This window comes from Microcaecilia unicolor, chromosome 7 (assembly GCF_901765095.1).
Source record: "Microcaecilia unicolor chromosome 7, aMicUni1.1, whole genome shotgun sequence".
Taxonomy (NCBI): Eukaryota; Metazoa; Chordata; class Amphibia; order Gymnophiona; family Siphonopidae; genus Microcaecilia; species Microcaecilia unicolor.
This window is the reverse complement of record NC_044037.1, coordinates 13,353,912-13,370,023: the sequence shown is the minus strand read 5'-3', so window position 1 is coordinate 13,370,023 and position 16,112 is coordinate 13,353,912. Positions and strand designations below refer to the sequence as shown.

At 43.9% G+C, this 16,112-nt stretch overlaps 1 protein-coding gene across 1 annotated transcript in view; it reads right to left on the bottom strand.

The window, feature by feature from the left end:
• Positions 1-3,210, bottom strand: part of LOC115474594 (ubiquitin carboxyl-terminal hydrolase 12-like) — an 81,387-nt gene extending 78,177 nt beyond the window's left edge. Inside the window, exon 1 of the mRNA XM_030210121.1 lies at positions 3,069-3,210. Within this exon, the coding sequence (XP_030065981.1) occupies positions 3,069-3,116 (48 nt within the window). The 5' untranslated portion in view covers positions 3,117-3,210. The remainder of the gene's footprint in view (positions 1-3,068) is intronic.
• Positions 3,211-16,112: the final 12,902 nt, after the last annotated feature.

The following is a 16,112-nucleotide window of genomic DNA, read 5'->3' as shown; positions in this document are numbered from 1 at the left end:
ACAGGACTAAATTTAAAACTCCATGTTTGATTTTCAAGGTCCTCAAACAAAATGGGCCAGAGTACTTAAAGAATAAGTTAACCCTTTATACACCTTTAAGATCTCTACAGTTCTCTCAAGGATCATCACTATCTGTATGTACCCTCATCAAAACAAATTGTACAATGTGATACCTGCCAGCAAGCCTTCTCAGAAGTAGCCTCCATGCTCTGGAATTTACTCCCAGAGGGGCTACGTATAACTCAAGACTACCTCTACTTCAAGAAGCAGGTGAAAGCCTGGCTCTTCTCCCAAGCCTTTAATACATAGGGTGACTGACTATACATTCATTCTGCACCTTGACTGTAACTTAGATCATTTCTTTATCTCTTGCTTAACTATACAATGAACTTGCCTTGAGTTTAACTAGCAATCAAATTATCTCGACTGTACCACGCATCTTGTTCCCATCATATATCTGCTCTTGGTTTCTCAGCTATATGGCAAGCCATATTGTAGAAAATCTTTAGCATCATATCTATGTTAGTTGAATGTTCTAATGCTGCTTATTAGGTGTATCATTAATATTATGCTAAACATTGTATTATCTCTCTGGTATTTGAATTCCAGTGCTATTAACTGTGTACATTTTTGATACTGTTTCATGGTAGTTCTATTATTAGGTTTCAATTTACTGTTTTCAAGTTTACGTCATTTATTATATTTATGTTTATTCTTGGTTATTTTACTATTGTTATGCTGTTAACAAAATTGTAAGTTTTCTATTAAACTGTATCTGCTATACAGCAACATGGGTGAATCTCTTCATGAAGGTGGTTAATGAATCCAATAAATAAATCACACCATACCTTAAGCATAAACTCACATGCATGTTGACAAAAAGAAAGCACATCTTCACCCCAAAATTAAGCTTGCACAAGGAAGTCTCTGTGCAAAAATCAGCAGAGAGTACATGCCAAAAAGACCAATCCAGCTCTGTAAATGCTGAGGGACAGGTACAAATGTGCTTTACATAGTGGGGAATCAGCAGCTGACTGGCCTGACAGGAAGGTAACAGATAATCAACTAGATATCAAGATCTGTTTGTATGCAGCACTCAGAATTTTAATATTTTAAATTTGATGGGATAACTAATGGAAAGCCAATATTGTTCAATTAACAACAAGGTAACACAATCAAATCTCCTGGCCTCAGCCAGTATTTTTAAAGCTTAATTGTAAATCAACTGAAGACATTCCACAATCACATTTGGGAGACCATTATAAACACTGTAGTAATCAAGCCTGGAGAGTACCAATAGATGGATCAAGGTAAGCAAATCCTGAAGTTCCATATCACTTGGCATTTAGCAAGGTTGTGTGCCAATAACTACACAGCGAGCCCTATGTTCAGATTCAAATATTTACTTGCAGGACATCAGGTCGAAGACTTTGAATGCACCCATGCATTAACAACATTTTAATGTGGTAATATTTTGCCTGATCCTTTTAACTATATGAATTTTTCATCAATTCCTGAGTGAGATTTTATTTTAGTTACATTTGTACCCCGCGCTTTCCCACTCACGGCAGGCTCAATGGTATGTAGCCGTCACAGAACGTTTTCTAAAACTTATGAACATGGCTCAAGTCTATTTGTGAAACAACCAGAATTTAATAGCTTCACTCACCCAATAATGCATGTATCATGAAAAAGTACAACACAAAATGGAGAAAAAAAAATCCCCTTGATAAATAACCCACAAACAATTATATTTTGCCACATTCTTAGCTGTTACTGAGATTTCGCAGGACTGAAAAAACAAACCCCTGCTAACATCCCACAAATGGCTATGGCACATTCTTAGCTGTTCCTAAGATTTAGCTGGGTTTCCAAAATAATGCATATCCTATATAATAATTCTCACCACCAACGTTGTAATGTGGGACTGCCTGTGTCCGTGGCTCCTGGAGTTGCTGAGCTAGGCTCCGTAGCCAGGATGACATCACTAACAGCTGATTCCCAGGCAGGGGGAGGAGTAGGTACTCCTCCCCCTGCCTGGGAATCAGCTGTCAGTGCGCTGCTCCTTGCCACTTCGAAGCAAGTGGCAGGGAGCGGCGCATCAAAAAACTACAAGCACAGCACCACAGAAACCCCCACCCTCTCGGCGCATCACCCAATCCCCCCCCCCCCGGCGCATCAAACCCCATCGTCACCCGCAGATGCCAGTAGTAACGCTGTCCGGCCGCTGCTGCTTCTCCTGTTGAGCAGCAGCGATAAATGTTTGTAAACCCAGCCCAAATCCTTCGCAAGTGCCCGAGTCTTACAACGCAGTGTCTGCAGCCGCTCCTCCTCTCGCCTCCACGTCACTGCCCCTGCAGTAAGACCCCGGAGGAGCGCAGTGACGTGACAGGCCAGAGGAGGAGCGGCTGCAGAGATTGCGTTGTAAGACTCGGGCACTTGCGAAGGATTTGGGATGGGTTTAAAAACATTTATCGCTTCTTTTCTATTTGAAGCGGCCGCTGCTGCTCAACAGGAGAAGCAACAGCGGCCGGACAGTGTTACTACTGGCATCTGTGGGTGGCGAGGGGGTTTGATGTGCTGGGGGGAGGGTCGCTGGAGGGGGGAGGGGAGGGTCGCTGGACATGGGTAGCTGCAGGGGGGGCAGGGGGAGAGGAGGGTCGCTGGACATGGATGGCTGGAGGCGGGGCAGGGGAGAGGGAGGTGGGGAGGGGGTCCTGGGACCAGAGAGGTGGGGGTGGGGAGGGGGGCCCTGCGAGAGGGGGGTGGGGGCTTACATCATTCACTGTCTCTCTGTCACACACACACACGCTGTCTCTCACACACTCTCTCTCTCACACACACTCCCAGGAAAACCTTGCTAGCGCCCGTTTCATGTGTCAGAAACGGGCCTTATTTTTCCTAGTATCAAATAAACAAAAGAAAACAAAGTTTACTTCTAGAAAGGGCCGACTAAGGAGTTGCTCTCCCGGTTCCGTCCCGGGGAGGCCCGGCCATGACTTCAGGCGCTGAAGTTTCCGGCTCAAACTAAAGCAGTCCGCCCCCCCCCCCTCCCCCCCCCCACTCACCATGGTACAGACGGAGGCGAGCTTTCGGACTGTCATTAGCACCTCCATCCGTCCCCCGCCGCTGCCATGATGGAACCGGGGCGCAGCCCACACTGACAGGCAGCCGCAGGTGATGCAACCAGCACAGGGCTCCGGCCGGGGACAAGTGTCGCAGAGAAAAGGTCCGGCGGGGAACCTCCTTGTTAATAATGACAGGACGGTACAGCGGAGAAAAGGTCCGGCTGGGAACGGGGGCTGCGCAAAGAAAGGGTCCGGCCTGACTGGGGCAGGGGGTTGGGATTGAGAGCAGGAGGCGGCGCGAGCCTACCTTGAAGCCAGTGGGCGGAGCTTGAGGACGGTAGGCGGAGACTGACGCCACATTGGTTCACCCAAAATAATAGCAAAAAATAATAGAAATAATGGACTGCCTATGTGTGGCCCATCTGTAAAAAGTCTAAAGCTGTTCCGGTGCCTTAAAAGGTGGAGGACAAAAGATTTTTTTTGAAAGCTTCCCATATGTAGATATAAATATCATGAAATCAAAACTGAATATCACAGGGGTAGGAAATACAAATTACAAGAAATAATCAGGTAATCACACCAAAGAATATCAGTGGACAGGTAACAGAGGGAGGAAAAGGAGGGAGGTAGCAGGAGGGAGTAGGCAAAACCTGCAATTTACACTGTCCACTGATATTCTTTGGTGTGATTACCTGATTATTCAAATTTAATAAAACATTTCTAAAAATGAAAACTGAATATCACTAAAACAGCTTCAAAAATGATTGTAGCTGGTGGGAACAGCACTAATAAAGGCAGTATTTTGTGCTCATTTTTCTACACTGTTCTATACAATGCAGTAATACATGGCCAAATTTCAATGAGCATATCCTGTTTTTTACTGATGGGTTCATCTTAACTGTTACGGTAATCTGCCTTGGGAAGTCTGGTGTTACAAAGATTGGAAGTAAAATTAAACTCTCCTTTCACCGGGGGCACATGGAATCACATCTTCACCTCATCTTTTCTGTACAAATGGATTATTCTGTTTTGAGCATCTTTCAGGGACAAGTGGCTTTCATAAGTCAAAATAATAAAAACAAATCTTTTCTTTCATGCAGATCTTTTATTTGTTTAAACATAACTGAGTGGGCTATAAGTCCCTAATGCAGTCCATTGGTTTTCTTATATTTTGTCCTTGTGGTGACTTATACTGTGCCAAAACTGGAAATATAGTAAGATGGACTAATAGAATTCAGTAACACCCAAAATGTATTAATTAATATGATAACTATGTTCATATTTTGGTAATAACTGAGAAAATGCTGTTAGCAAATCATATTAGGTAACTTGACGACATCTTGGTTAACTTCTGCTGAATATAAATTTTGTATTTTTGTTACATTTGTATCCCACGCTTTCCCACTCATGGCAGGTTCAATGTGGCAGGCAATGGAGGGTTAAGTAACTTGCCCAGAATCACAAGGAGCTGCCTGTGCTGGGAATTGAACTCAGTTCTGCAGTTCTCCAGGACCAAAGTCCACCACCCTAACCACTAGGCCACTCCTCCACTCCAGCTAATAGTTTTAATGCTAGATTTTGTTTGCTGAACTCATGCTAACTCATTTCTCCTCCACCAGATTTGCTCCTCCTTGGTTAATTTTAAACAAGCAACTAAGAAATGATTTACTCTGGTCTTACAACAAGGACATCCTATTAAGCTATGCATCACCATTTGGAAAACATAAATGTTATTCAGCTCCATCTGTTCTACTGCTGCTTTCCCTTAGCCATCATTATTCCCAGGAAGGACTCATCTATATACAAACACACAGTCAGAAGACAAAGATTAACCCCCTCCCCTCCCCTCCCCCCCCAAAAATGCCTTTTAAAGCAAACAGACTTGAAGAAGAAATAAATATATATCACAGAACTGGAAAATATTGGCACATTTAAACTGACTCGACTTCAGCCCTCATTATTCAATATCTCTCTTTTAAATAATACTAATAAACAATATTAAGTGTATTTTATAATATACCACTGCATCCACACAACAAAAGGAACAAGTTCCCACAAACCATCTTTGTCTTTTTATCTAGGCACAGAAAAAAAGATTTTAAATGCTTCCAGGTTTCAACCTAATTCATGTTTAATGTGGGATATAAATGTCATAAATAAGTAAATAAATAAATAAATCGATAGATAGATAGAATCTCTGAATGTTGAGCACCTGATTCACATAACATGATGTCTGTTTTAGTGGCCCTTTACCAGGAGAAAAAAATTTCTGCATGAATATAACACATGCTAGAGGGTCCCTATAACCAGCCCCTCCAAATGACACACTGATTACGATTTATAACAAATTACTACTCTACCTATAAAAAGTTATGGGGGCCCTTCAGCAGAGCAGGATTAACCCTTTGGTTAAGGTTGGCAACTGGATCTGGATTCTCAGGACAGGGTTAATCCAGTCCTAAGTTTACCGCAGTCGGCATGCAGGGACTTGTAATTCTGATTTCCCCATTGTATTCCAGGACTGGATCAACTCTGTCCTGCAAATCTGGATCCAGTTGGCAGCCTTACATATGTTTCTGCACTACCTCCACCACATGGTTTGTCTCAGGGTAGTATTTATTTATTTATTACAATTGTACCCCGCGCTTTCCCACTCAAAGCAGGTTCAATGCGGCTTGCATAGTAATTGGAATTACAAAGTATTGATGAAGATAAATAAATTGAGTATTATCGGAATAATAAAAGAAATAAGAATGTAGAGATGCATGGATGAGGGGAGTAGGAGAAGTATGAGCAAGGGTAAGTGAACAATTGGAGGGGCAGATGAGGCGGAAGGGGATGGGCAAGAGTGAAGGGAGTAGGAGAGGTATGAGCAAGGGTAGGTAAGCAATGGGGGAGGGGTCGATGAGGCGAAAGGGGATAGAACAAGGGATAAGCAGGGGAAAATGAGGCGGGAGATGTAATCTAGGTCGTTGTCATTGTCTCCTGGATATGTGATGAATAGATGGGTTTGTGGGAATTAATCTGGATCGTTTGGGTAGGCTTGCCTGAACAGATGGGTTTTTAGTGATTTCCGGAAGGGCAGATGGTCACTGACTGATCGGATAGGTATGGGGAGGGCATTCCACAGTTGGCTGCCTAGGAAGGAGAAGTTGGATCCATAATAGGTTTTGTACTTGAGTCCTTTGCAATTGGGGTAGTGTAGGTTGAGGTAAGTTCATGAGGTTGTAGACATGCTCCTGGTGGGGAGGTCGATCAGGTCGAGCATAAATCCAAATGAGTTAGTTTTGCACATAATGTAGCAGGGGCATAGCCAGACCTCAAGATGGGAGGGAGCCAGAGCCCAAAGTGGTGGTGGTGGGGGGTGCACATTTTGAGCCACCTCCCCGCTGCCCCACCACCACCACCCTGCCACTCCACACCCACTGCCGCTGCTGTACATACCTTGACTGGCAGGAGTCCCCATCCCCCGCCAGCTGAAACACCACCACCGCTGCCGCACATACCTTGGCTGGTGGAGGTCCCCAACCTCCAACAGCTGAAGCATTTGTCCAGCGCTGGTCTCCGGCACCGCCGCATAGCCTACTCTGCTCTCTCTTCCCCTCAAGTCTGGCACGCTCATTTTAATTAATTTGAGAATGCACATATGCTCAGTTTCACTAAAATGAGCTTGCTGGATGTGATGGGAAGAAAGAGCAGGGCAGGCAATGTGGCAGCGCCAGAAGCCAGCGCTGGACAAATGCTTCAGTGGGTGGAGGTTGGAGACCCCCCGCCAGCCAATTGGCACAGAGCCAATTTGTGGGGGGGGGGGGGGCGCCCCCCCCCCCCCCCCCCCCCGTAGCTACACCATTTCTTATAATAATTATGTCGAAAAGGAAAGGAAAGCCGAGGGGACTACCTCTCCCGAAGCAAATTCCTTCCCTACCTGGGCAGCAGTCCATGTCTGCATATCTGGTTTCAACTCCTATTACGGACGTATCCGCTAGCGGGGCAGGGAAGAGCCCCGCTCAGGAGAGCGATGTATCGCTCAGTCCGCTGGGACCTTTGACCCCTACGCCGCCGCGGACGCCCGGAGGAGCTGTGCCGAGCTCTAAAGGAAACGAGAGCTCGAAGGAGTGGCGCTCTCCGGAGACGCCCGTGCTGCCCGTGGAGACGTTTGGGATGGCGCAGGGAGACCAACGAACACCAGAAGATCTAGTTGGGGCAATTGGCGGGAACACGCCTGAGACAACTGCGCAGGCAATGGCTTGCGCCTTAGCGATTGAACCGCTGATTAAGCCTCATGTGGTGTTGCTGGATTCTATCTGGGCAGCCCTGGAATCGCTTCACAAGGTCTGTACCTCATTTATTACGTTATCATTGAATAATTCCTCTCAGATAAACTCTTTAAAAGTTCAAATGGAGGGAATATCACTAAAGCAGACCAGTCTAGAAACACAAGTTGAAAAACTGAATCGGCAACAAGCTCAGATCTCCGGGGATCGTCTATTAATCCATAGAAAAATCGAAAATATGGAAAATTACTCAAGAAATCTGAACTTGCGAATATTAAATTTTCCAAGATCTCAATTTGTGTCTCCTAAAGACATGTTTGCTAAATTCTTGAAGGAAATATATAAATATTCTGAACAAACAATTCCCCCAATTCAAAAAATCTACTACTTGGATGTGAAGACTCCTCCATTACAGGAAAATTCTGTACAGGATATACCATCTGAAACGCTAGACTTGACAAACTTTCTAGAACAATCGAAGGATAATACAGAGACTAGAGCTACCCTGATTGTATCTTTTGTTTTTCTACAAGATAAAGAATCTTTATTGAGACTTTATTTTAAAAACTTGTGTCCTGAATTTAAAGGAAGCAAGGTTTCTATATTTCCAGACATTGCTCGATGGACTCAACAAAGACGAAAAAAATTCCTGCTTATGAAACAAGAATCATTAAATATTGGAGCAATCTTCCAATTACGTTTTCCATGTAAATGTATATTGATACTTAAAGAGAAGAAATATGTGTTTTTCAAACCAGATCAATTGAGGTCATTCCTTGATATGAAGCGAGACTAGGTCTAAAGCCAGATAAACGTGTCCTATATAATTATGGATAACCACTGCTTGTTTTCTTTTAATTTGATAGTTTTTTAGCACCAACTTCCTTTGGTATTATTATATCTTGAATCCTTCAATTTGTGGACTATAATAACCAACTGAATATATATTTCTGTCTGTAAAAATTTATCTATTAAGTTAGAATATTTTTTCCCAGATTGGTTTATCTTAACAAAGAGTTATTCTTTGTGTATTTCATATTAAAATGATAAATAAAGATTTAAAAAAAAAAAAAAAAGAATCAGGCACTACAAATCCCATACTGCTTCGGGATAAAAGTTCAAAACCAGGACTGTTTCAAAATCTCCAGCCTAGAACTGGGTAACTTGGCATCTCTGACATGCCATGACAGTAATGAACCTCACTTCTAAGCCAGGGTATGTGGAGTACGATCTCAGTCTCTCAAATTTACTGCTCATGCTTGCTGTAGTGATGGCATTTTACCAAAGAGAGCTTTCTTAAGGAGTTCATAAAATGTTCCATGTATAGACAATTTATCCAGGTGTGCTTGGAAATTCTTTTTAATGAGGTCTGTGGTGCACAAAACTATGTGAAATATTTCTGTATTCTTCTACTACTACTAATATCTCAGACTGCATTTCTTGATAAACACATAAGCGTTTCTATATTGGGACAGACCAAAGGTCCATCAAGCCCAGCATCCTGTTTCCAACAATGGCCAATCCAGGTTACAAGTACCTGACAAGATCCTAGCCCAAGCCCTGCCAGCCAAATAGCTCCATGGTCTGAACCTCTCCTGCTGTAAGAAAGTGAGCAACATGATTTCTAACCACTGACGCTGTCACTTCTCACATATGCTCAGTTCATGCACGCGAACTGAATATGCGCAGAGCGCTGGCATCAGCCGCTAGAAAGCATGCTGCCAACTTCCTTACAGCAGGCGAGGTTCAGACCCTCCTTTGAGGCTGAGCCCAGGGAATCTTCTTGCCCCTCCCCCCTCTTGACAGGCCTGCCATGGTATTTCGGCAGTGTTAGACAGTGTTAAGGCCAGATTTAACAAGGAAATTAAGTTTTTGTTAGTTACTTTGGACATTTCTGCAGCTTTCAACAGCATTTATCATGAGATTTTGTTGAATCAATTACAATCGATAGGATTGTCTGGCACTGTGTTATGCTGGTTTAGATCTTTTTTGAGAGATCGGAAGTATTGTGTATTCGAGGGATCTGAAATAAGGAAAGTTTGACAGGAGTTCCTCAGGGCTCTTGCCTTTCATCAGTAACATAGTAACATAGTAGATGACGGCAGAAAAAGACCTGCATGGTCCATCCAGTCTGCCCAACAAGATAAACTCATATGTGCTACTTTTTGTGTATACTACCCTACCTGTGCTCTTCAGGGCACAGACCGTATAAGTCTGCCCAGCACTATCCCCGCCTCCCACCACCGGCTCTGGCACAGACCGTGTAAGTCTGCCCAGCACTATCCCCACCTCCCAACCACCAGCCCCTCCTCCCACCACCGGCTCTGGCACAGACCGTATAAGTCTGCCCAGCACTATCCCCGCCTCCCACCACCGGCTCTGCCACCCAATCTCGGCTAAACTCCTTAAGATCCATTCCTTCTGAACAGGATTCCTTTATGTTTGTCCCACGTGTGTTTGAATTCTGTTACCATTTTCATTTCCACCACCTCCTGCGGGAGGGCATTCCAAGCATCCACTACTCTCTCTGTGAAAAAATACTTCCTGACATTTTTCTTGAGTCTGCCGCCATTCAATCTCATTTCATGTCCTCTCGTTCTACCTCCTTCGCATCTCCGGAAAAGGTTCGTTTGTGGATTAATACTTTTCAAATATTTGAACGTCTGTATCATATCACCCCTGTTTCTCCTTTCTTCCAGAGTATAAATGTTCAGGTCATCAAGTCTCTCCTCATATGTCTTGTAACGCAAATCCCTTACCATTCTCATAGCTTTTCTTTGCACCTCTTCTATTCTTTTTACATCCTTCGCAAGATACGGCCTCCAAAACTGAACACAATACTCTAGGTGGGGCCTCACCAACGACTTATACAGGGGCATCAACACCCCCTTTCTTCTGCTGGTCACACCTCTCTCTATACAGCCTAACAACCTTCTAGCTACGGCCACCGCCTTGTCACACTGTTTCGTCGCCTTCAGATCCTCAGATACTATCACCCCAAGATCCCTCTCCCCATCCGTACCTATCAGATTCTCCCCGCCTAACACTTACGTCTCCCGAGGATTTCTATTCCTTAAGTGCATCACTTTGCATTTCTTCGCATTGAATTTTAATTGCCAAACCTTAGACCATTCTTCCAGCTTCCTCAGATCCTTTTTCATGTTTTCCACTCCCTCCCGGGTGTCCACTCTATTACAGATCTTAGTATCATCCGCAAATAGGCAAACTTTACCTTCTAACCCTTCAGCAATGTCACTCACAAATATATTGAACAGAATTGGCCCCAGCACCGATCCCTGAGGCACTCCGCTACTCACCTTTCCTTCCTCCGAGCGAACTCCATTTACCACCACCCTCTGTCGTCTGTCCATCAACCAGTTTCTAATCCAGTTCACCACTTCGGGACCTATCTTCAGCCCATCCAGTTTATTTAAGAGCCTCCTGTGGGGAAGCGTGTCAAAAGCTTTGCTGAAATCAGTACTTTTTAAGCTTTTCTTTTGCCGTTATGTATGTTGTTCAGATGCTTGGGTGTACAATACAAGCTGTATGCTGATGACATACAGTTTGTATTGCTTATTGAAATCTCTTTTGAAGATACTTTCACCCAACTGAGATTTTATCTTACGAAGATTATTTATTTTATTTTATTTATTTATTACATTTGTATCCCACATTTTCCCACCTATTTGCAGGCTCAATGTGGCTTACAGAGTTTTGTTATGACATTGTCATTCCAGGGTATCAGATACAATTGGTGATGTACAAAGATTGAGTAAGGGAAGAGAGACAGAAGGTGTTAGGCAGGATAGAAGGTGGACTTTAATGACTTGGTGGATTGGTGAGGTAGTCGTGTAAGGATGGAAGGAAATCGTCTAAAGCTTAATATTTCTAAAACTCAAATTCTTTTTTTCTATCCAGTACAAAGGAAGTAGATTGCCCTAAAATATTTAATATGAATTCTGTTAATATTTCAATACTTCGAGGTTTACCTTTTTTGACCCTAATCAGATGAAGTCATTTCTGGAAGCAAAGGAGTCAGAGATTCCTATACCTGCAGGCGAATAAGAGCAGATGAAGATTTTGTTTCAGGGGTTTTTATTTTTGGATCTCTCCTCTCTGTTGTGGACTGATTCAGCACTTTTTATTTTATTTTACTTTATTTTTATTTTTTGCCTCTGTTCAGTTTTGGCATATTATTGTGTAACTAGTAAAAAAGCCCCGTTTCTGGGGCGTGTCAAGATGGCGGATTACTAGAAGGACGCTCTGTCATGTCGCTGAGATTTTCCCTGGTGGATACGATTTTTCCTATTGAAAAAGTTTTTCTTTAAACGTTCAAATATGCCTCACACCAAGAGGAAAGGGGTACTTAAGGGTTTACCGACGATAAACCCCAACAATGCCCTTACCCAGACGACATTGGACAGATTTGCCACTAGCACTCCTCGTCAAACCGGCTTGAGTTTGATTCCCGCGGGGGGAGAAAATGGTGGAGTTTCTCCCTCACAGGAAATAGTAACAACTTTGTCCTTGCCGGATGTTAACCCGCCGCCATGCCCTGCAGGACTCAGAAGTGGGCTAGAATCCCTTGAGACGTCCGAAAGTGGCGCAACGGGATCTCCTATCGTCGGAGCTCAGTCTGAAACCCTCGGAGATACCAGCAAAGTTGAGCTTGCGGCTCCCATGGCAGCAACATTAGACTCTATTCGGGAGGCTTTACAATCTTTGACTACCTCAGTTGCTCAAATGGTGAGTAAATTGGACTTTTTGACAAGTGCATTTGAAACTTTCAAAAAAGAATCGGCTGAAAACAATAATGCTGTACAACAAGATCTTTCCACTCTAAAGCAGAAGACAGAAGCCCTTGTTAAGGATAAATTAATGACTCATCGTAAGATTGAGCAGTTTGAAAACTATAATAGACGTTTAAATTTGCGTTTGCTAAATTTTCCCAGATCCATAGAAATGGACGCTATGACATTGTTTAAGAAGTACTTGGCTGAAATTCTTCAATACTCTCCAGAATCTTTTCCTCCAGTTAATAAAATTTATTATTTGCCTGCTATAAAAAAACTCTGGGAGTTTGAAGGAAACACAGGCAATACAGAATTTAACTGCTCTCTTAGAACGCTCTGAAATTGAAATACTTGAAAGAAGAACATTACTTGTATCATTGGTCTTTGAACAGGACTTAAATTCAATAATGAAACTTTACTTCAAAAATTTAACAAAAGTCTTTTTGGGTGAGAAAATATGGATATATCCTGATGTGGTAAAAACCACACAGGATAGGAGAAAAGCTTTTCTTTTATTTAGAGAGGATATTCAAAATTTGGGAGCTCGATTTACCTTGTCTTACCTGTGCAAATGCATGATAACTTACTTGGATAAAAAATATGTATTTTTCGAACCTGAGCAGCTGAAAGTTTTTGTAGAAATGAAGAAAATAACCAGATAGACTCTGATGTTAAGAGAACTAGGTTTAACAAATGTATAATAAGGAGTAAATCCGGCCTTTCATTTGTTTATTATAAGCTACCTTAGATTGAAATCCACCAGTTTTCCTTCCTCACGCCCCCACAATTTTCAAATTGGTGGTCTAAGAAAGAGTATTGATTTTTCCTTTTTCCTTTTAATTTAAAGGAGTTGATATTGTATATTTTTGGAAATTATATGGTCTGTTTTTCTTTAGCAAGAGTTTAACTTGTATTATATTGAAATTATAAATAAATAAATTAAAAAAAAAAATTAAAAAAAAAAAGCCCCGTTTCTGATGCAAATGAAACGGGGGCTAGCAATGTTTTCTTCTGTGTGCATGTGGGAGTGTGTGTGTCCCTGCCCTCTGGCCTCTCTCCCCTCCCCCCTCTGAGTCCTTCACTGTTACAGAGCCAGCGATTTGATTTCGTGCTCTGCTGTTTTCCTTCACTGACTGTGTTACAGAGAGGGCGGGGCAGACACTCATAGGGAAACCGGATATCTCGCCCCCTTCACACTTCCGGCTGGAGGCTTCATAGAATGTTGGTGTTGCCTTTTATATAGAGAGATAATATAATATAACTAGTAAAAAAGGCCCGTTTCTGATGCAAATGAAACGGGGGCTAGCAATGTTTTCTTCTGTGTGCATGTGGGAGTGTGTGTGTCCCTGCCCTCTGGCCTCTCTCCCCTCCCCCCTCTGAGTCCTTCACTGTTACAGAGCCAGCGATTTGATTTCGTGCTCTGCTGTTTTCCTTCACTGACTGTGTTACAGAGAGGGCAGGGCAGACACTCATAGGGAAACCGGATATCTCGCCCCCTTCACACTTCCGGCTGGAGGCTTCATAGAATGTTGGTGTTGCCTTTTATATAGAGAGATAATATAATATAATATAACTAGTAAAAAAGGCCCGTTTCTGATGCAAATGAAACGGGGGCTAGCAATGTTTTCTTCTGTGTGCATGTGGGAGTGTGTGTGTCCCTGCCCTCTGGCCTCTCTCCCCTCCCCCCTCTGAGTCCTTCACTGTTACAGAGCCAGCGATTTGATTTCGTGCTCTGCTGTTTTCCTTCACTGACTGTGTTACAGAGAGGGCGGGGCAGACACTCATAGGGAAACCGGATATCTCGCCCCCTTCACTCTTCCGGCTGGAGGCTTCATAGAATGTTGGTGTTGCCTTTTATATAGAGAGATAATATAATATAATATAACTAGTAAAAAAGGCCCGTTTCTGATGCAAATGAAACGGGGGCTAGCAATGTTTTCTTCTGTGTGCATGTGGGAGTGTGTGTGTCCCTGCCCTCTGGCCTCTCTCCCCTCCCCCCTCTGAGTCCTTCACTGTTACAGAGCCAGCGATTTGATTTCGTGCTCTGCTGTTTTCCTTCACTGACTGTGTTACAGAGAGGGCGGGGCAGACACTCATAGGGAAACCGGATATCTCGCCCCCTTCACACTTCCGGCTGGAGGCTTCATAGAATGTTGGTGTTGCCTTTTATATAGAGAGATAATATAATATAATATAACTAGTAAAAAAGGCCCGTTTCTGATGCAAATGAAACGGGGGCTAGCAATGTTTTCTTCTGTGTGCATGTGGGAGTGTGTGTGTCCCTGCCCTCTGGCCTCTCTCCCCTCCCCCCTCTGAGTCCTTCACTGTTACAGAGCCAGCGATTTGATTTCGTGCTCTGCTGTTTTCCTTCACTGACTGTGTTACAGAGAGGGCGGGGCAGACACTCATAGGGAAACCGGATATCTCGCCCCCTTCACACTTCCGGCTGGAGGCTTCATAGAATGTTGGTGTTGCCTTTTATATAGAGAGATAATATAATATAATATAACTAGTAAAAAAGGCCCATTTCTGATGCAAATGAAACGGGGGCTAGCAATGTTTTCTTCTGTGTGCATGTGGGAGTGTGTGTGTCCCTGCCCTCTGGCCTCTCTCCCCTCCCCCCTCTGAGTCCTTCACTGTTACAGAGCCAGCGATTTGATTTCGTGCTCTGCTGTTTTCCTTCACTGACTGTGTTACAGAGAGGGCGGGGCAGACACTCATAGGGAAACCGGATATCTCGCCCCCTTCACACTTCCGGCTGGAGGCTTCATAGAATGTTGGTGTTGCCTTTTATATAGAGAGATAATATAATATAATATAACTAGTAAAAAAGGCCCGTTTCTGATGCAAATGAAACGGGGGCTAGCAATGTTTTCTTCTGTGTGCATGTGGGAGTGTGTGTGTCCCTGCCCTCTGGCCTCTCTCCCCTCCCCCCTCTGAGTCCTTCACTGTTACAGAGCCAGCGATTTGATTTCGTGCTCTGCTGTTTTCCTTCACTGACTGTGTTACAGAGAGGGCGGGGCAGACACTCATAGGGAACCGGATATCTCGCCCCCTTCACACTTCCGGCTGGAGGCTTCATAGAATGTTGGTGTTGCCTTTTATATAGAGAGATAATATAATATAATATAACTAGTAAAAAAGGCCCGTTTCTGATGCAAATGAAACGGGGGCTAGCAATGTTTTCTTCTGTGTGCATGTGGGAGTGTGTGTGTCCCTGCCCTCTGGCCTCTCTCCCCTCCCCCCTCTGAGTCCTTCACTGTTACAGAGCCAGCGATTTGATTTCGTGCTCTGCTGTTTTCCTTCACCGACTGTGTTACAGAGAGGGCGGGGCAGACACTCATAGGGAAACCGGATATCTCGCCCCCTTCACACTTCCGGCTGGAGGCTTCATAGAACGTTGGTGTTGCCTTTTATATAGAGAGATATTGCCTTATGGGGCTTTTCTTGTCAAGTTGATAGTTGTAATGTTTTGTTAAATGCAATTAAAAAAAATTTTTTTTTAATGAGACTTCTAAGAATTCGATCCCAGCATATAAGCAGACACAGGGAGAGGCCAGGGAGGGGTGCAGCACCTAAATGGCCAGGGGAAATGCTCTCTTACTGACCATAGGAAGGAAGTCCGCCGGTTAAAAAGTGATTGAAGGGTCTTCCAGCCCTTGTCCATCCTCCAGATATTGTGCCTCTTCCTTCATTTATCACAAAAAGCTGTACAAGCCAGAAGTTGTCCCGCTCTGTGAAATTTGGCTTTCACCCACGTGGGGCCAGGTGCCTCTGCTCCGCCATATTCAGCATCAAGTGGGTGGGCATGGCTTATGCATGCCATGTGCCAGGGGCGTAGCCAGACAGCAGATTTTGAATGGGCCTAGTCAAGAAGTGTTCTCCTCCCCCCCCCCCCCCCCCCAATGCAATGAGGCCAGTATCAGCAGCTTAGGAAGCTTAGGCTGCTGAAGTGGAAAGCAGTGTTTTCAGCACCA